This window comes from Bubalus bubalis, chromosome 7, assembly GCF_019923935.1.
Source record: "Bubalus bubalis isolate 160015118507 breed Murrah chromosome 7, NDDB_SH_1, whole genome shotgun sequence".
NCBI lineage: Eukaryota > Metazoa > Chordata > Mammalia > Artiodactyla > Bovidae > Bubalus > Bubalus bubalis.
The window spans coordinates 111,338,706-111,360,459 of NC_059163.1; the positions used below are offsets into that span (position 1 = coordinate 111,338,706).

The 21,754-nt window shown below is 39.0% G+C and overlaps 3 protein-coding genes across 11 annotated transcripts in view; 2 read left to right on the forward strand and 1 right to left on the reverse strand.

Moving 5' to 3' along the window:
• Positions 1–21,754, forward strand: part of PYURF (PIGY upstream open reading frame) — a 90,993-nt gene that overhangs the window by 65,888 nt on the left and 3,351 nt on the right. The gene's annotated exons all lie outside the window — the stretch shown is intronic.
• The window catches only part of HERC6 (HECT and RLD domain containing E3 ubiquitin protein ligase family member 6), a 55,068-nt gene that overhangs the window by 5,851 nt on the left and 27,463 nt on the right, over positions 1–21,754 (reverse strand). For all 6 annotated transcript variants that reach the window (XM_044946350.2, XM_006043251.4, XM_025290429.3 and 3 more), the window contains 7 exons: positions 21,502–21,691; positions 17,458–17,612; positions 14,509–14,622; positions 14,068–14,175; positions 12,203–12,364; positions 9,201–9,344; positions 1,106–1,272 (listed from right to left, as the gene is read on the reverse strand). In XM_044946350.2, the coding sequence (XP_044802285.2) occupies positions 1,106–1,272; positions 9,201–9,344; positions 12,203–12,364; positions 14,068–14,175; positions 14,509–14,622; positions 17,458–17,612; positions 21,502–21,691 (1,040 nt within the window). The remainder of the gene's footprint in view (positions 1–1,105; positions 1,273–9,200; positions 9,345–12,202; positions 12,365–14,067; positions 14,176–14,508; positions 14,623–17,457; positions 17,613–21,501; positions 21,692–21,754) is intronic.
• LOC102414937 (ubiquitin-40S ribosomal protein S27a) lies at positions 11,002–11,562 on the forward strand. The gene has a single exon (XM_006043249.4). It carries the CDS (start codon positions 11,058–11,060, stop codon positions 11,526–11,528), a length of 471 nt encoding a protein of 156 aa, XP_006043311.3. The 5' UTR covers positions 11,002–11,057; the 3' UTR covers positions 11,529–11,562.

Genomic DNA, 21,754 nt, shown 5'->3' on the forward strand with positions numbered 1-21,754 from the left:
AAGCCCTGCTCTACACTGTCAGAGTATATGGTATAAATCTAGCCAGTGTTTTCTTTCACTAACAGTACACAGGAAGAGAATCTTTTTCTTCCATCTGTTGCCAACTCTATGCTATATGAAAAACTTTGTAACAGTCGTCAGTCTATAAGCAGAAAAATTATATCTCATTTTCATCTGCATTTTCTTGGTTACTAGTAAGGTTGAGCATATTTTTTGTTTATATATATACATATAGTCATATCTATATTATACAAAGATATTAATCCATTGTCTATCATGTGTTGCCAGTTTTTTCTTTACAGAATATAGTTGGCCTTTTAACCTAGAACAAGCATTTTTCAATCCTTAAAAAATAAAGTTCATGGGCTTCCCTCCTGGCTCAGTGGTAAAGAATCTGCCTACAAATGCAGGAGACACAGGTTCGATCTCTGATCCGGGAAGATCCCACATGCTGCAGAGCAACTATGCCCGTGCACCACAACTACTGAGCCTGTGCTCTAGAGCCTGGGGGCCGCAACTACTGACCCTCGTGCTGCAGCTACTGAAGCCTGCATGCCCTAGAGCCCATGCTCTGCAACAAGAGAAGCCACCACAATGAGAAGCTCGAGTACTACAACTAGAGTGCCCCCCACTCCCTGCATCTACACAAAGCCTGCCCAGCATGAAGACCTAGCACAGCCAAAAAATAAATAAAAATGAAAAACCAAAGTTTGTGACATGCTGATTTAGTGAAATAAGTGAAATATGATTTAATAGGATTGATTTAAAATCAGTATAGCATGCATGATTCTCATTACGAATATCATGTTCTATCCAAAGCAACTATTTCCATCTGGATAAATTCAAGAGACTAGACCACAGCTCTGTTCATTGTGCCATTGCTAATTAGAGGAGCATTTGGCTTTTTTCCACTTCTGAAGGTTTACTTGATTATAAGTTATGCTAAAATTCAAACTCATCTAAAAAGCATGCACATTTATTGAACCTGAAGACCTTATCTGTGTGTGTGTATGTGTCTGTGTGTAACATTATTTGTGTCTAAACAACTGAGAAGGACTGAGACTGACTAGATACACAGTCCTAAAAAAAAATTATATTTACTCACTTTCCAAAAGAAGGACTGAGTTCTTTTAAATCTTCCAATGATGGCTCCTGGTCCAGAAGTTTCTTAAACAGAGCCAGTGGGAAAGGGAGGTAGACAACATTAAAATTATATAGGGAGAGTCCACACAGCATCCCAAAGAGGAAATACATCTTCTTCTCAAATTTAGGCTAGAGAAGAAAAAAAAATCCTTTATGTATTAAATATAATCAATAATCCAAACATAATTAGATTAGTAAAAAAAAGTTTGGTTCCTTTTTCTCAGAGTCAGAAATTAGAAACAAAATGAGCTTTAGGAAAATAAAAATTTGAGGTTCTTATATAGGTTATAATACAATATAAAATTCTTCTGTAAGTTAAAATACAAATTTTAACAGTTCAGAATATTAAACAAATGAATTTGCTTTTTGTGACTGACAGCATATCTGGAATATGAAAAAAATGCTCAGTGAACCTTAAAAATGAAGGTTTTCACTATTGAATTTTACAGTGTTTGTCTTCAAATTCATGTAGAAAATGACCCCAGGAAGGAAGGGTGTACTTTATGCCTGCAGCGGGCATCAGTCATGCCAGGGGTGTGTCAGAGGAGTGCTGGCCCCTTCAGCAACGCAGCCCCCAACCCAGGCGTGGTTACAGGGACAAGCATATGGGTCAGGGAAGGTGACTGATGCTGTTGAGTATGAAGGTCTGTGGAAGGAAGAAGGAAAGAGTCCTGATAAAATTGGCTTCACTCTTCTCTGCACTGTGTGGTCCTGGATGAAGTAAACCCTGGCTACATCTGGCCAGGCCGTCACTGCAGCCCAACCGACAGGTCACGATTCCAAGACTTCAATTCCAGTGCCGGCTTTGCTGTTAGCTGATCACTGACTTTAGGCCACCCATATAGTAATCTGTGCTTCAATCTACTTGCTCTATTTACTTCCTAGTGTAATTGCCTAGGAGAAACGTTAAAAATGCACTTAAATTTTCAAAAGGAGTTAAAAGTTCAATACAAGTACTCTCCAAAGGAGACCTCTTCTAATCTAATCAGTCTTACTTCCTGTATTTGTAAGGTGTCCCTGATTCTAGTGGATTTTGTCTCTTTGTTTTCTATCCAGCAGTATAGTATTCAGTAACACTTAAGGGGGCTTTGGGATCACTCTTAAATTTATATCCTCACTTGGTCACTTGCAAGTTGAATATCCACTCAGTTCAGTTCAGTTCAGTCTCTCAGTCGTGTCTGACTCTTTGAGATCCCATGGACTGCAGCCATGTCAAGACACCCTGTCCATCACTAACTCCCAGAGTTCACTAGAGTTCATTCAAACTCATGTCCATTGAGTTAGTGATGCCATCCAACCATCTCATCCTCTATTGTCCCCTTCCCCTCCTGCCTTCAATCTTTCTCAGCATCAGGGTCTTTTCAAATGAAACAGTTCTTCACATCAGGTAGCCAAATTATTAGAGTTTCAGTTTCAATATCAGTCCTTGCAATGAATATTCAGGACTGATTTCATTTAGGATGGACTAGTTGGATCTCCTTGCAGTCCAAGGGACTGTCAAGAGTCTTCTCCAGCACCCCAGTCCAAAAGCATCAACTCTTTAGCACTCAGCCTTCTTTATAGTCCAACTCTCACATCCATACATGACCACTGGAAAAACCACAGCTTTGACTAGATGGACCTTTGTTGGCAAAGTAATGTGTCTGCTTTTTAATATGCTGTCTAGGTTGGTCATAACTTTCCTTTCAAGGAACAAGTGTCTTTTTAATTTCATGGCTGCAGTCACCATCTGCAGTGAATTTTGAGCGCCCCAAAATAAAGTCTCTCACTGTTTCCACTGTTTTCCCATCTATTTGCCATGAAGTTATAGGACTGGATGTCATGATCTTAGTTTTCTGAATGTTGAACTTTAAGCCACCTTTTACACTCTCCTCTTTCACTTTCATCAAGAGGCTCTTCAGTTCTTCTTCACTTTCTGCCATAAGGGTGGTATCATCTGCATATCTGACGTTATTGATATTTCTCCTGGCAATCTTGATTCTAGCTTGTGCTTCACCCAGCCCAGCATTTCTCATGACGTACTCTGCATATAAGTAAAATAAGCAGAGTGACAGTATACAGCCTTTACGTACTCCTTTCCTTATTTGGAACCAGTCTGTTATTCCATAGAGACTTCCCTGGTGGCTCAGATGGTAAGGCGTCTGCCTACAATGTGGGAGACCTGGGTTCAATCCCTGGGTCGGGAAGATCTCATGGAGAAGGGAATGGCAACCCACTCCAGTATTCTTGTCCTCCCCCACGAAAAAAGGGGCTCAAAGAAATATTTGACTTCCCTGGTGGCTCACACGATAAAGTGTCTGTCTACAATGCGGGAGACCTGGGTTTGATCCCTGGGTTGAGAAGTTCCCTGGAGAAGGAAATGGCAACCCACTCCAGGGTCTTGCCTAGAAAATCCCATGGACAGAGGAGCCTGGCGTCCATGGGGTCATAAAGATTTGGACACGACTGAGCGACTTCACTTTCACTTTCTTTCTTTCTTGTTGTTGCATATCCAGTTCTAACTGTTGCTTTCTGACCTGCATACAGGTTTCTCAAGAGGCAGGTCAGGTAGTCTGGTATTCCCATCTCTTTAAGAATTTTCCAAAGTTTGTTGTGATCCACACAGTCAAAGGCTTTGGCATAGTCAATAAAACAGAAATAGATGTTTTTCTGGAACTCTCTTGCTTTTTCGATGATCCAGTAGATGTTGGCAATTTGATCTCTGGTTCTTCTGCCTTTTCTAAATCCAGCTCTGGAAGTTTGTGGTTCAAATACTGTTGAAGCCTGGCTTGGAGAATTTTGAGCATTACTTTATTAGCATGTGCGATAAGTGCAATTGTGCGGTAGTTTGAGCATTCTTTGGCATTGCCTTTCTTTGGGATTGGAATGAATACTGAACTTTTCCAGTCCTGTGGCCACTGCTGAGTTTTTCAAATTTGCTGGCATATTGAATGCAGCACTTTCACAGCATCATCTTTTAGGATTTGAAATAGCTCAGCTGGAATTTCATCACGTCCACTAGCTTTGTTCGTAGTGATGCTTTCTAAGGCCCACTTGACTTCACATTCCAGGATGTCTGGCTCTAGGTGAGTGATCACACCATCGTGATTATCTGGGTCATGAAGATCTTTTTTGTATAGTTCTTCTGTGTATTCTTGCCACCTCTTCTTAATATCTTCTGCTTCTGTTAGGTCCATACCATTTCTGTCCTTTATTGTGCCTATCCTTGCATGAAATGTTCCCTTGGTATCTCTAATATTCTTGAAGAGATCGCCAGTCTTTCCCATTCTATTGTTTTCCTCTATTTCTTTGCACGATTACTGAGGAAGGCTTTCTTATCTCTCCTTGCTATTCTTTGGAACTCTGCATTCAAGTGGGTATATTTTTCCTTTTTTCCTTTGCTTTTTGCTTCTCTTTTCATAGCTACTTGTAAGGCCTCCTAAGACATCCATTTTGCTTTTTTGCATTTCTTTTTCTTGGGGAATGTCTTGATTCCTGTTTCCTGTACAATGTCATGAACCTCCATCCATAGTTCTTCAGGTACTCTATCAGATATAATCCCTTGAATTGATTTGTCACATCCACTGTATAATCGTGAGGGATTTGATTTAGGTCATACCTGAATGGTCTAGTGGTTTTCCCTACTTTCTTCAATTTCAGTCTGAATTTGGCAATAAGGAGTTCATGATCTGAGCCACAGTCAGCTCCTGGTCTTGTTTTTGCTGACTGTATAGAGCTTCTCCATCTTTGGCTGCAAAGAATATAATCAATCTGAATTCAGTATTGACCATCTGGTGATGTCCATGTGTAGAGTCTTCTCTTGTGTTGTTGGAAGAGGATGTTTGCTAAGACCAGTGCATTCTCTTGGGAAAACTCTATTAGCCTTTGTCCTGCTTCATTCTGTACTCCAAGGCCAAATCTTCCTGTCACTCCAGGTATCTCTTGACTTCCAATTTTTGCATCCAGTCCCCTATAATGAAAAGGACGTCTTTTTGGGGTGTTAGTCCTAGGTCTTGTAGGTCTTCATAGAACCGTTCAACTTCAGCTTCTTCAGCATTACTGGTCGGAGCATCAGATCAGATCAGATCAGTCGCTCAGTCGTGTCCAACTCTTTGCGACCCCATGAATCACAGCACGCCAGGCCTCCCTGTCCATCACCAACTCCCAGAGTTCACCCAGACTCACGTCCATCGAGTCAGTGATGCCATCCAGCCATCTCATCCTCTGTCGTCCCCTTCTCCTCCTGCTCCCAATCCCTCCCAGCATCAGAGTCTTTTCCAATGAGTCAACTCTTTGCATGAGGTGGCCAAAGTACTGGAGTTTCAGCTTTAGCATCATTCCTTCCAAAGAAATCCCAGGGCTGATCTCCTTCAGAATGGACTGGTTGGTTGGAGCATAGACTGGGATTAATGTGATATTGAATGGTTTGCCTTGGAAATGAACAGAGATCATTCTGCCATTTTTGAGATTGCATCCAAGTACTGCATTTCGGACTCTTGTTGCGTATGATAGCTACTCCATTTCTTGTAAGGGATTCTTGCCTATAGTAGTAGATATAATGGTCATCTTATTTAAATTCACCCATCCAGTCCATTTTAGTTCTCTGATTCCTAAAATGTCAACGTTCACTCTTGCCATCTCCTGTTTGACCACTTCCAATTTGTCTTGATTCATGGACCTAACATTCCAGGTTCCTATGCAATTTTGCTCTTTACAGCATTAGCTTTGCTTCTATCACCAGTCACATCCACAACTGGATGGTTGTTTTTGCTTTGGCTCTGTCTCTTCATTCTTTCAGGAGTTACTTCTCCACTGATCTCTAATAGCATATTGGGTACCTATCGACCTGGGGAATTCATCTTTCAGTGTCCTAATTTTTCGCCTTTTCATACTGTTCACGGGGTTCTCAAGGCAAGAATACTAAAGTGGTTTGCCATTCTCTTCTTCAGTGGACCACGTTTTGTCAGCACTCTCCACCATGACCCTTCCTTCTTGAGTGGCCCTATAAGGCATGGCTCATAGTTTCACTGAGATAGACAAGGCTGTGGTCCATGTGATCAGATTGATTAGTTTTCTGTGATTGTGGTTTTCAGTCTGTCTGCCTTCTGATGGAGAAGGTAAGAGGCTTATGGAAGCTTCCTGATGGGAGAGACTGACTGAGGGGGAAATTGGGTCTCGTTCTGATGGGCGGGGCCATGCTCAGTAAATCTTTAATCCAATTTTCTGTTAATGGGTAGAGCTGTGTTCCCTCCCTGTTATTTACTTGGGGCCAAACTATGGTGGGGCTTCCCTGGTGGCTCAGAGGTTAAAGCATCTACCTCCAATGCGGGAGACCTGGGTTTGATCCCTGGGTTGGGAAGATCCCCTGGAGAAGAAAATGGCAACCCATTCCAGTATTCTTGCCTGGAGAATCCCATGGACAGAGGAGCCTGGTAGGCCACAGTCCATGGGGTCGCAAAGAGTCGGATACGACTGAGCGACTTCACTTTCACTTTCAAACTATGGTGGAGGTAATGAATATCTGTAGACAGTTTATTTAATCTCTCTGTGCCTCAGTTTCTTCATCTGTAAAATGGGGCAAACCACCTATCTCATAGAGTTGATATAAGGTTTATTTTCTTCCTTTCCATTCCCTACTTGCATTGTTTTGATATATTTAGTCCCTATCCTTCGTCATTAACCTCAGGGCTCCATTTTCCAATGACACTTTTTCCAATCACTTCAGTCCCCCTTGATTTCTTTAGGTCCTAAGAAAGAATCCCTTAAATTTGTATAGTGACCTAAAGTTTTCAGAGAACTTCACACTTTGACATACCTTTTATCTTGTTTTAATCTCACAATAGCTCTATAAAGCAGGCAGAATAGAAATTAGTTTTGCTAGTACTTAGGCATTTTTACCGGAGAAGGCAATGGCAACCCACTCCAGTACTCTTGCCTGGAAAATCCCATGGACGGAGGAGCCTGGTAGGCTGCCGTCTATGGGGTTGTACAGAGTCGGATACGACTGAAGTGACTTAGCAGCAGCAGCAGCAGGCATTTTTACAGTTGAAGAAACTAAAAATTCAGAGAGGCTAAATTATATACCCACCATCACTCAAGACTAGATCTCTGGGCTTCTCATCTCACAAGAGTGCTTCCTTCCCTATCCTACCTATTACCCAACAACTATTACAACAGACCCTGATGCTGGACAAGATTGAAGGCAGGAAGAGAAGGGGACAACAGAGGATGAGATGGTTGGATGGCATCACCGCCTTGATGGACATGAGTTTGAGCAAGCTCCAAGAGTTGGTGATGGACAGGGAAGCCTGGCGTGCTACAGTCCATGGGGTTGCAAAGAGTCAGAAACAACTGAGCAACTGAACTGAATTGATTACAACACAAAGTCAGCAGCACAAAATTTCAAAAACTTTCTAAAATTCCTGGTATTTTAGTCTTATTGCTCTATCTACATATATAAAATGTTTTCAAAGCAAAGAGATTGTGTTATCCACTAATCTGAATCTTCTATAGTATTTAATACAATGTGGGAACTTCAAGAAACAGCCAGTAAAAACTTGCTGGTTGACCCTACCAATGGCACACCTTAGCCACTCCTATCTTTTAGAGATTCATTCTTTCTCAAAAAGATGTTTAGTGGCTAAACATCTAGCCGCTAAATTGTGTCCAATTCTTTCGGGACTCCATGGACTGTAGCCTGCCAGGCTCTCTGTTCATGAATTTTCCCAGGCAAAAATACTGGAGTGGGTGGCTTCTCCAGGGTATCTTTCCCACCCAGGGATCAAATCCATGTCTCCTGCATTAGCAGGCAGATTCTGTACCACTGAGCCACCTGGGAAGCCCTTCTAAAAAGATACAAAACACCTTTTAGTACTTTTTCACTCTCATTCATGTTCTCTTCCTGTACCCTTTTCTTTCTGGGTTCCAAACTTCACCATATCATTTGAAAGAGTATTTGGAAGTTTATGGGAAAGGAGATCAATAAATTGAAGTTCAACATGTGATTCTTGTTAGAATTATTTGCTCTGTGTTACTACCAGAGAAGGCTTCCCTTGTGGCTCAGCTGATAAGGAGTCTGCCTGCAATTCAGAAGACCTGGATTCAATCCCTGCATTGGGAAGATCTCCTGGAGGAGGGCATGGCAATCCACTCCAGTATTCTGGCCTGGAGAACCCCATGGACAGAGAACTTTGGTAGGCTACAGTCCACGTGGTCACATAGAGTCTGACACGACTGAGTGACTAACACACACACACACACTAATAGAGAAATGAAGTTTTTACTACTTTAAGAAAATGTTTGTAAAAATATAATTATTTCATAAATGAATCATATTAGAATTAGCAATTATCTCTAGGATTCTGTTAACAATTTCTCTCCTAGTTTGAAACTCTAGATTACTGCCTCTTAAAATTTAGGAAACCACCCAATATTCAACCAAGTGTAATACATCTAAACAATGGAATACTACTCAGCAATAGAAGGGAATGAACTATGATAGATACAACAACACACATGATTCTCAATATCATTATGCTGAGTGAAAGGACAGATACAAAGACTACTTATGATTCCATTTATGTAAAATTCTAGGAAATTCAAATTATAGTGTCAGAAATCGAATCAGTGGTTGCATAGGCATGGGCAGGGAATAGAAGCAGGGAGAAGTAGGATCAGAAAGGAACCTGAGGAAACTCTAGGGGATGATGGATGTGTTCACTGTCTTTTGTTTTCATTGTCTTGAATTTCATGGGCATAGATGTACATCAAAATGTATCAAAGTGCACATTTTATGTACCATTTATCATATCTCAAATATACCTTATTCAAGCTGTTTAAAAATTTAATGTCATATAAATCACCTGGCGATCTTATAAAAATATATATTCTGATATGGGCCTGAGATTCTGCTTTTCTAACAATTCCAGGTAATGCTGGAACTTCCGCTCTGTGGACCACATTTTGAGTAGCAAGGTTTTGTGACCTAATTTTACATTAGCAGGTATTGTGTTCATTTACAGTATATGGTATACTTTTTCTGTTCTGAAAAACCATAAGAAAACAAATAAAAGACTTACTTTGACAGGAAACCACATGTAGGAATCCTCTTCGGGATATATGAACATTCCATATTCTTCCTTGGTCATAGATTCAAATATACAGTGAAAAAACTCAGACTTCACCCCTTCCCCCACAGAACGAATTTCTTTAATAAATTCAACCTGAGAAAAGAGGACTTTGTCAGGTCCAGACTTAAAATATAATGCCTTGACATTTACAGAAAAGTTTCAAGCCTCCTGCCATCACCAGAATTCCCAGAACCCACTCTCCTTACCTAACTGTACTATGCTCTCTCACTTTGCTTCTGATAGTGGGTGCCGTGAGCCTGCTTACTGTCAGATTACTGTATAGTGAGTACATGGGTCCCTCCCATGGCCACATGAACCAAGTGAAGTGAGGTTCTGGCAACACTCAACATTCACCAATTATGCTGACTAACATCTTGAACCAAATTTTGATGTGCTTCAAACCCCTGAGCCCCTAAATTTCTCAATTTTTCTCTCTTGTCTAGCTTCCTCTCATCAGTCAAGCTTTACAACTTAGGCTACAGTCAACAAATATTTGGTTTCTTCTGCCTCGCCCCTCATTAGAACTTCAGATAAACAGCCCTCCCTCCCTGTCAGCCTGGACATGGCACCTTTGTTGGAAATTTCAGAGCTGACTGCCCAGAGCCCTCATGTGAGCATCAATAAGAACTGGTCCCTCTTTTCTAAAGTCTACCTCTGGGATTTGCAGTGCGAGTACTATCTTAGATTTCCTCCCATCTCTCTAACTACTCTTTGTTGTAAATATTTATGTGTTTATTTGGCTGTGTCAGGTCTTAGTTGTGGCATGTGGTATCTTTAGTTGGGATATGCAAGATCTTTAGTTGCCGCATAGGAACTCTTAGTTGTGGCATGCATAATCTAGTTCCCTGACCAGGCATCAAACCCAGGCCCCCTGCATTGGGAGTGTAGAGTCTTATCCACTGGACCACTGAGCAAGTCCCTCTAACTACTCCTTCTATACTTCCCTTCCTGTTTGTTTCTTTTCATCTTTTTAATGTAAATATCACCAGGCTTCACTGAGAGTTCTCTTTCACTTCTCTTTACCTAGATTTACCTCCTTGGCCTTGTCCATCATCACCAAGGGCCTGCCTCACATTCCATCAAGATATACCAAGAATAAATTAAGCTTGCTTCTGATTTTCTTACTTCCACTCATTTATACAACAAGGTTGTCTTTGCTATGGTCAGGACGTGCTCATAAAGAGCTCGACAACTTTGACTTGTTGAGAGTCTACATTTTGATTGGATTTCTCTTGAAGTTTACCTTCTTACCTCTTTGTCATTTCCTGTAGGCAGAATCACTTTCTATTGATTTCCTCATAATCAAGATTTAAAGGAAAATAGGTACAGAGGGAGATAAAAACTAGAAAGCCTAGCTTATAAAATCCTTTCCTCATTTTCCATCAGAATCCTGAGACCCAACTCTCAGAGTCTGACTTCCTCTCTGAGAACCTAACTTTTCCCTTCTTGGCTGATATCAGGAAAATGCACTCCCCTCTGGACAGATGCCAGCTCTCACCTACAAAGTTAATCTTTATTCTGTGGGCAAAGGATCTGAAGTATTACACAGTAAAAACCTTACAGATGCCCCCAAGGATGAAGTGAAGGATGGCTAGGAAATGGAACCAACACAGTGGAAAGTCTGTGACTAAAACTAGAGCCAAAAGTATCCATTCTACCTGCCGCTTGCTGAATGCATTCATTGCCCCAATTCTTCACCCCTCCTTGGCCCAGGTCTTTCACATGTGGCTTTATAGTTCCTCTCATTAAAAAGGCTGAGTATAGCTTTTTTTCGGATCCGCCATCTGCGGTGGAACCGCCGCCAAGATGCAGATTTTCGTGAAGACCCTGACGGGGAAGACCATCACTCTCGAGGTCGAGCCCTCGGATACAATAGAAAATGTAAAGGCCAAGATCCAGGATAAGGAAGGAATTCCTCCTGACCAGCAAAGACTGATCTTTGCTGGCAAGCAACTGGAAGATGGACGTACTTTGTCTGACTACAACATTCAAAAGGAGTCCACTCTTCATCTAGTGTTGAGACTTCGTGGTGGCGCTAAGAAAAGGAAGAAGAAGTCTTACACCACTCCCAAGAAGAACAAGCATAAGAGAAAGAAGGTTAAATTGGCTGTTCTGAAATACTATAAGGTGGATGAGAATGGCAAAATCAGTCGCCTTCGCCGGGAATGTCCCTCAGATGAATGTGGTGCTGGAGTTTTTATGGCCAGTCACTTTGACAGACATTATTGTGGCAAATGTTGTCTGACCTATTGTTTCAACAAACCAGAAGACAAGTAATTGTATATTGGTTAATAAAGATATGAGCTAACATTTAAAAAAAAAAAAAAAAAAGGCTGAATATATTATGCCAGCCCTTGACTTGAGTTCAGCCATGTGACTTGATTTGACTAAACCAATGTTTGTTGTCTAACTGGGCCTGCTATCTTTTTTTTGGCAGTGGCTTGGCAGGTGGGTGTGGAGGGGCCTTGCTATCTTGTACCTCTGACACTGATATGCGAACATGTTTGTGGGTCCTAGGAAGAAGATGGAAAACATAGGAGTCAGGGCCAGACTGCCTGAGCCAGGCCAAGCCTAGGTAACCAATCCCTAGCCAATTCTCAAACATGTAAACAGGTACAGACAAAATCTGAAAAGCCACTCAGATGAGTTCAACTTAGATCAGCAGTCTCAGCAGAACTGCAGATCTGTAAAATTACTATTTTAAGTCACTATGCTTTGGGATGGTTCATTATGAAGCATTTCTGTAGCCAAAGGTAACTAACTAATAGTTAACTCATAGACCCAATGGTCAATTAAACATCCTGGAGCTTTTCTCTGAAGGGTAAGCAAGGAATCCTGGTAACCATTAGGCTGATAACTATAGTTGCAAATACAGGTTCTCCTTGTACCACATTATATAAATGTTCCCCCCACACACATCAGTAAAAATATTATGAGGATTTTTAGCATACCACTAATATTTTCTGGAGGTCAGTGTCTTCAGCTTGGCTTAACTGACATAGAGCATCTTCAACTAAGTGACTTCGTCTGACTCTAAGCGTAAATGAAGGAGATTCATCCCTTCTTGGCAGAATTATTCCCCTAAAATCCATGTAGTTGTTCACTTCAGATTTCTAGAAAAAGAAATATTTTAGGAATCCTCATAGGAATACAAGAAATTGTGTAATATTTCAAATAAACATTTTATATAGCATACATTTATGCCAACCATTGCTATATATACTCATATCGCAATAACTTAAGTAAAAGAGCATTTAACTATAATTTGGAAGACAAAGAGATCATAAAATCTATGGCACCAAGGAATTGCGCAAATGATGGAATACTCAGTTAAGTTCAGTTGCTTAGTTGTGTCCGACTCTTTGCGACCTCATGAATTGCAGCACGCCAGGCCTCCCTGTCTATCACCAACTCCCAGAGTTCACCCAAACTCATGTCCATTGAGTCAGTGATGCCATTCAGCCATCTCATCCTCTGTCGTCCCCTTCTCCTCCTGCCCCCCATCTCTCCCAGCATCAGAGTCTTTTCCAATGAGTCAACTCTTCGCATGAGGTGGCCAAAGTACTAGAGTTTCAGCTTTAGCATCATTCCTTCCAAAGAATTCCCAGGGCTGATCTCCTTTAGAATGGACTGGTTGGATCTCCTTGCAGTCCAAGGGACTCTCAAGAGTCTTCTCCAACACCACAGTTCAAAAGCATCAATTCTTCGGTGCTCAGCTTTCTTCACAGTCCAACTCTCACATCCATACATGACCACTGGAAAAACCATAGCCTTGACTAGACGGACCTTTGTTGGCAAAGTAATGTCTCTGCTTTTGAATATGCTATCTAGGTTGGTCATGACTTTCCTTCCAAGGAGTAAGCGTCTTTTAATTTCATGGCTGCAGTCACCATCTGCAGTGATTTTGGAATACTACACAGCCATTAAAAAAAAACTAACAAAATTTTGCCTTTTGCAGCAACATGGATGGACTTGGAGGGCATTTTGCTACGTGAAGTACAACGTATGGAAAAAGACAAATACTGTATGATATCATTTACATGTGGAATCTAAAAACTACAACAAACTAGTGAATAAAACAAAAAAGAAGGAGACTAACAGATACAGAGAACAAACTAGTGTTTACCAGTGGGGAGAGGAAAGCTGGGAGGGGCAATATAGGAGTAGAGGGGAAGGGGTACAAACCATTAGATACAAAATAAGCTACAAGTATATATTGTACAACACAGGGATATAGCCAATATTTTATAATAACTATAAATGAAGTATAACCTTTAAAAATTGTGAATCGCTATATTGCATGTCTGTAATTTATATAATATTGTACACCAACTATGATTTAATTTTTTTTTTTTTTAAAAAAAAGGTTAATGGGAAATGTTACAGTGGAAGAATGTGGTCACCATCTGAACCCACTGATGAATCTCAGAATGAACAAAAGTGAAACCACCAGAAATAATGCACTGAAATATGGAGAGGTGAAAATAAACTGAGCCTGGAATTTGCTTTACAATACTTAACAAAAATATGGGAATTCCCTGGTGGCCAGAGGTTAGGACTTCGAGCTTTCACTGCTGAGGGTGAGGGATCAAACCCTGTCAGGGAACTAAGATCCTACAAGCTGCATGCCACAGCAAAAAAAAAAAAAAAAGAAACTTTAGCAAAAGTAGTAGCAACTAAAAATTTAAAAAATGATAAATGAAGTATGGCAAAATGTTGATGACTGCTGAAAATTTGTGCTGGGGTTTAATATGCCATTATCTCTACTTTGTATATATTTGAAAATTTTACATAATGAAAAATAAGACATACATACCAGCATTCTTATTTGGGAATCAGCTTGCAATAATTTAATTTTGGACACCAAATTAAAGGCAAATGGAAAATCACTGAAAATAATCAGATTGAAGTTTTCTGCAGGTATCTAAAAATTAAAAAGACAGAAGAATTTTGATAATCAAAAGAAAAGGAAGCCTTCATTCCTTTACCTCACTACCTTAAATTATTTACCTCCATACTTTATAGAATTCATTTTTAAGAATCTAAATTACCTAGAAACAAATTTCTAGGAAAATGCATTTGCTTTGTGGCTGAAAGATACTTTAAGTTATCCAAGAGCATCTACTTTAGCAAATTCAGCATTATAATGAGGACATTTTCAGATCATAACTTACAAAGAAGCTACATAGCTATTAATGTATTTCCCTTTCCCTTTTAAAGTACAAAAAATATTCAGAAAGTAAAATATTATTCTTACCAGGTTTTTTTCCCTATTGATCACTCTTCTTCTATCTTCATAAAAGTCCAACAAAAAGGAGAATTCATTTATGTGGAACATATCTTCTGGTAATCGACAGTTAGTTTTGTTTACCTTAAAGAAAATACAACCTGTGATATTTATTTTCTATCAATGAGTAACTTAATCTATTTTTATATATGGCTCAGTTCAGTCGCTCAGTTGTCTTTGCGACTGTTGTCCGACTCTTTGCGACCCCATGGACCGCAGCACGCCAGGCCTCCCTGCCCATCACCAACTCCCGGAGTTTACCCAAACTCATGTCCATTGATTCGGTGATGCCATCCAACCATCTCATCCTCTATCGTCCCCTTCTCCTCCTGCCTTCAATCTTTCCCAGCATCAGGGTCTTTTCAAATGAGTCAGCTCTTTGCATTGGGCGGCCAAAGTATTGGAGCTTCAGCTTTAGCATCAGTCCTCCAGTGAATATTCAGGGTTGATTTCCTTTAGGATTGTTGGTTTGATCTTCTTGCTGTCCAAGGGACTCTCAAGAGTCTTCCCCAACACCACAGTTCGAAAGCATCAATTCTTTGGCACTCAGCCTTCTTTATGGTCCAACTCTCACATCTGTACATGACTACTGGAAAAACCACAGCTTTGACTGTATGGACCTTTGTCAGCAAAGTAATGTCTCTGCTTTTTAATACGCTACTTAGGTGTGTCAAAGTTTTTCTTCCAAAGAATAAGCGTCTTTTCATTGCATGCCTACAGTCACCATCCACAGTAATAATCAAAATATCTAATTTTAAAAAATGGGCAGACGAACCGAACAGACTTTTTTCAAAGAAGACTTACAGATGCCCAACAAGTACATGAAAATATGCTCAACATCATTAATCATTAGGGAAATGCAAATCAAAACCATAGTGCAATATTACCTTATGGCTATTAGAATGGCTATCATCAAAAATACAAGAGAGAAGTGTTGGTGAGGATGTGGAGAAAAAGGAACTTCCGTGCACCATTAGTGGGAATGTCAATTGGTGTGGGCACTATGGAAAACAGTATGAAGGCTTCCTCACAAAATTAAAAATAGAACTACCACATGATCCAGCAATCCCACCTTTGGGTATAGAGCCAAAGGAAATGAAATCACCTGCTCAAAGAGATACCTACAGCCCCATGTTCATTTTAGCATTATTTAGAATAGCCAAGATAAATAAACAACCTAAGCGTCCATGGACAGATGAATGGATAAAGAAGATATGGTGTGTATATATGTGTACACATATACACTGGTACATACATATATACGCAATGGAATTTTATTCAGCCATGAGAAACAAGGAAATCCTGCCATTTGCAACAACATGGATGGATGGTGAGGACATTATGCTAAGCAAAATACTTCAGAGAAAGGCAAATACAGTAAGATATCACTTACACATGAGATCTAAAAAAAGCTAAACTCAGAAACAGAGTGGAGTGGTGGTTTATAGAATTGGGGGTGGGAGAAAAGGAGAGATGTTGCTCAAACGGTACAAACTTGCAGTTATAAGATAAATAAGTTCTGGGGATTTAATGCACAGCATGGCGATCATAGTTAACAATATTGTACTATATAGTAGAAAGTTGCTAAGACAGTAGATCTTAAGTGTTCTTACCACACTAAATAAACAGTAACTATAAGTGTTTTGTAATATATATGTGTCTAGAAAGAGAAAAAGTGGAAGTAGTAACAGATTTTATTTCTTTGGGCTCCAAAGTCACTGAGGATAGTGACTGTAGCCATGAAATTAAAAGACTCCTGCTCAGTGGAAGGAAAGTTATGACAAACCTAGAGAGAATATTAAAAAACAGAGATACCGCTTTGCCGACAAAGGTCCATATAGTCAAAACTATGGTTTTTCCAGTAATCGTATACAGATGTGAGAGTTGGACCATAAAGAAGACTGAGCGCCAAAGAATTACTGCTTTCATAACGTGGTGCTGGAGAAGACTCTTGAGAGTTCCTTGAACAGTGAGAAGATCAAACCAGTCACTCCTAAAGGAAATCAACCCTGAATGTTCACTGGAAGGACTGACGCTGAAGCTGAAGCTCCAATACTTTGGCCATCTGATGCGTAGAACCGACTCACGTGAAACGACACTGATGCTGGTGAATACTGAAGGCAAAATGAGATGTGGGCAACAGAGGATAGTAGGCAACAGACTTAGTGACTGAACAACAACAAATCAAATTAACACACTGTACACCTTAAACTTACACAATGTTCTATTTCAGTTATATCTTAATAAAGATGGAGGAAATACACTACTTTAGAAATATGAGTGCATTATTACTTCTGAAAAGCACTAACTTTTTGCACACAATACTCTCTCCTATTGAGACTGATATTTTGTGATGAAACAGTACTCTTGCCTGGAAAATCCCATGGACAGAGGAACCTGGTAGGCTATAGTCCATGGGGTCGCAAAGATTCAGACAGGACTGAGTGACCTCACTTTCACTTTCTTTTTGTTTTGGTTACCAATTGAGCAATTTATATTTATAAAAGCATCTATTTTAGCTAATTATTTTTCAATTGAACAATATCAATTTAATTCTGCTCTTCTATTTAAAATGCTCTGATTCCTTCCTGTCCTCCAATAATTATTGGATTTATTAGTAGCCGCCTAATCTTAGGTTACTTCTGGATTATGTTATATACACTAATGAAAATGCTGAATCATTGTCATATCTGAGTATTTGTGCCTGTAATATATTATATATACACTATATACATGTTATATGTACTATGTAATATATTCCACCAGAGTCTATCCAGTTAGCAAAACAAACAAAATTCTAAATATTTAAGGTCTGAATCAAATATTTTCATTCTTGCTGTGGAAAATAAAATAAGACTTCAACTGGCTAAGAACTAAGGGAACTTGATTTAGTAAAATGGTGTATACATGAAGCCTTACCTTATACACGTCTTTCATCACTTCCAGAAGAGTTTTAACATTGTGGTTACTCTGAACAGTTTCAGTCCAGCAAATCATTTGAGAAATGATGGCAGTTTTCAGCATCTGGACAAGTGAGTTGAGAGAAGATTCTTGCAAAGATGTCCAACACTGCTCTGAGAGGTGTAAAATCAGCCATGATAAATATCCACCTCCAAAAAAATTCTCTCAGTTTTCTTAGCTCTTTAATGTAAGAAATAGATCATATTTTCCAGTTCTGATGGCATAACCCATAAATCATGGGATAACCTTTTTGAAGGATAACATCCTGGACAATATTTATTACTCACAGATGTGGAAAAAATTTTTGCTCCCTGATTAAGTATCTTTGGAATTAAAAGCTCAAATTCAGGTTTCTGAAAAAAATGTGTTGATTATTCATATTTATGCTTGATTACTTGATTGATTTCATGATTTTCAAACTGAAAATTCCACAGGGTATTTATAAGGTCTGAAAATATACACAGGTGAAAACACAGAATACATATGCACACACACACATATACACACAAAGACACAAAATGTGATCAAGGACAATTTTAATCTGAAAAAAAATTATCTTTGTTTTCAGACTTTATGATCACCTATGATAGATGGATATATTTTTAAATTAGTTCAGTAACAATATTTTAGTATCTCTGAGTTACAAACTGAATTTCTGTACCTTTAGAAGAAAATTCTCAGAAAACAAACAAGTCAAATGTTAAAATGTATTTTCAAGTTAATGTAATTAAAATAGTATGACCCAGATGCATGAAAGGCAGACAATGTAGCAGACTTCACAAATGGAATCAAATACATACGAGACATTGGTATATGATGAAAGAGGGATTGTGTATTATCAGGGAATGAAACAGATCACTTAATAAATGTGTGACAACTGGAAACTGATCCAAAAAAATGAAATGTAATCAAGATAAACTCCATATAGTTCAAAGATTTGAACATTAAAAATTAAACAATGGGGGGACGGATATATTGGGAGATTGGATTGATGAACCTACTGTATAGCACAGGGAACTCTACTTAATACTCAGTAATGGCTTATATGGGAAAGGAATCTAAAAAAGAGTGGATTTTTATATATTATAACTGATTCACTTTGCTATACAACAGAAACTAATACAACATTGTAAATCAACTATATTCCAATAAAAATTAATTAAAAGAATAAAACAATGAATATTCTAATAGGAACATGGGAAATCTTTAAATTTTATCATGAGGTAAACTTTTTGAGGAAAGATCAGAAACCATAAAAGAAAATGTTAATACAGTAGGCTGCATAAAAGTGTTTAAAAATAATTACGCATGGCAAAAATGGCAAAAAGTAAAAAATTTCAGTAACCTAAAGGAAAAAAATTGCACCTCATCTTATGGATAAAGAATTAATTGTTGGGACTTCCCTGGTGGCCCAGTAGTTAAGAATCCACCTGCCAATGCAGGGGATACAGATTCGATCTTTGGTCCAGGAAGATCCCAAATGCCAAGGAACAACTGAGCCCGAGAGATACAACTACTGAAACCCTCATGCCTAGAGCCCATACTCCACATCAAGAAGCCGCCACACCGAGAAGTCCTTGCATTGCAACGAAGAGCAGCCCCCGCTTGCCTCCACTAGGAAAGCCTGCACACAGCAACGAAGACTCAGCGCAGCCAAAACTTAATAAATAAATAAATAATTTTTTTAAAAAAACTGCCTTAGTAGTTTAAAAAACTTCAAATAGAAAAGAAAGATACTAACAACAAATGGAAAAATAGGTAAGAGGAGAGAACTGATGGTTTGTAGAGTATGATATACAAATATAGCTGAATATAGGGAAAAAAGCACAACTTCACTTATAATGAGACAATTTAAATTAAGATATTCTTAAAAATTCCCTGGAAGTCCAGTAGTTAGGACTTCAGCCTCCCACTGCATGGGACATGGGTTCCACAAGCAAGCCATGTGGCAGGGCCAGAAAAGAACAAGAAATAGATTCTTCTTTTCAGAGTGGTATAGACCAAAGTTTGGTTTACACTGTGGAGAAATGTGTGGGCTGATGCTTTCATATTAATTGATTAAGTATAAATGGTACATCTTCTGTCAGAGCTGCCATATTGCCCAATTCCAAGGGTGATAATGTGAATGGTGACCCCTTAAGCTGGGCAATATGGTGGCCCTGACATCTGTGGAGGGCCATTTGGCAAAATTTCTCAAGATTTAAAATGCACATACAATGTGATCCAGTAATTTTGCTTTCTGAAAATTTCCCTGCTTGTGTAAATATATATATATATATTCATATAAATATATATTGTATTATTATATAATATATATTAAATATGTATAATTATAATATAATTATAAGCATGGAAATTTCCAGAAAGCAAAATTATTGGGTCTATATATATATATATACAAAGAAATGTATGTTAGAACTATTATAAGAGCAAAAATTTAGAAACAATTATTCATGTACATGAATAGAATACTATTCAGCCATTAAATTGGAACAAAGCATTCATATAAGTCAGGTAATATAATGATTTCCACAATATCGTGATTTGTGGAAAAAAGCAAGTTGCTGAAGTATGTATGCTACCATTTGAAAAAAAAGAATACATTTCTATATGTTTTTATAGAGTATCTTTCAAACGTTATGTAAGAAACTCTACTTTGTAACTGCTTTGTGGGAGGGAAATTAGATGGCTATTTCACTGTATATATCATCTTTGTATCTTTTAAGCTTTGGACTTTGAACATTAGCTCAAAGTCATACAAGGACATCTCAAAGCACTGAATAAAATAAAAAACAAGAACACAAAGATAAACATTGTTCCTCTCATGTCTGATCAAAATACCTAAAGTTTTAAAACACCATAAACAAAAAATTTTAAAGTATGGTTTTATCTTGACTGAATTCTCTATGGTTGTGAAATTCTGAGGTCGAGTCCATGACCAAGTCTAGGAATTACACATGTTTTGTAATAATAAGAGTAGTGATTATCTACTCAATCGTGTCTGACTCTTTGAGACCCCGTGGACTGTAGCCCACCAGGCTCCTCTGTCCATAGGATTTTCCAGGCAAGAGTACTGCAATGGGTTGCCATTTCCTTCTCCAGGGGATCTTCCCGACTCAGGATTTGAACCCATGTCTCTAGTGTTTCCTTCATCTCCTGTGTCTCCTGTATTGCAGGAGGATTCACTGAGCCACCAATGAAGCCCATTAAAATAGTTTTGAAATCAAGCAGGATCCTGTGTGGTCCTCCTTAGTACAAGGGCCTTCTTGTGTCTCCTTCCTGCATCTTCCCTGCTTCTTGTTTGCAGGGAAAAGGCTTCAGCCTCCTAGACCTTCCCTGAGTTTCAAAGGGCAGATTCAAACTGTTACTCATTAGGAAAGTGAGGGAATGCAGAAACAAAGGGAAAGCAGTCAAGAAACAATAGTGGAGGGATGGGGCAGGGTCCTGGTTCCTCCTCAAAGGATATATAAGACAGTTTGACATATATCTCTGAGTTCTACAGGAACTAAGACTCTCACTCAGGTGGAGGATGGTAACTTCAGGCTGAGCACAAGCACTTGAACCCCAGACTGTTTACAGCCAGAAGGCTGAAGACTGAGATTCCTAGAGCACCACCCTGTTACCTCACCACCAACCAATCAGAAGAAAGACACACTCAGCAGCCCTCCATGAAAATTTTTCTTTAAAAACTCTTTCCTGAAACCCATCAGGGGGTTTAGGTCTTTTGAGCACAAATTGCCCATTCTCCTTGCTTGGCACTTGAAATAGACCTATCTCTGCCCCAAACGCCAATGCTTCTGTTTGTTTGCCCTCAATGTGTGTCGGGCACACAAACTTGAATTTCACAATAGCTTTAGGTTAATCTTTTCAATAATACACATATCACATACTCAAACATTTGTATAGTGTTTTCAAATCTATCTAAAATTTGTTACAAATTCTATTTCAGACAGTATTCTATTGAGAATACAGATAAAGTGACATAAAAGTAATCAAGCTTACTCAGGACTTTTGAAGATTGATTGGTCATTTTACGAATAGTCTCTGCAAATGGAACCACCAGAGTTATACAGTTCCTGGAATCAAGCATGACAGGACACTCTGGGAGCAGAAGGAAGACTGATAAAGCTTCTTGGTGTGAAGAACGACATGGAAGAGCCCCAAGCAGATTATCCTTGAGACATGTGGTTATCTGTGGTTGAAAAACAATCAGGGAAAGGCCCAGGACATATTAGATACAGTATCATAAGAAACA

What these genes read in the sequence shown, in the direction of transcription:
- LOC102414937 (XM_006043249.4), top strand. Translation starts at nt 11,058, where the DNA reads ATGCAGATTTTCGTGAAGACCCTGACGGGGAAGACCATCACTCTCGAG.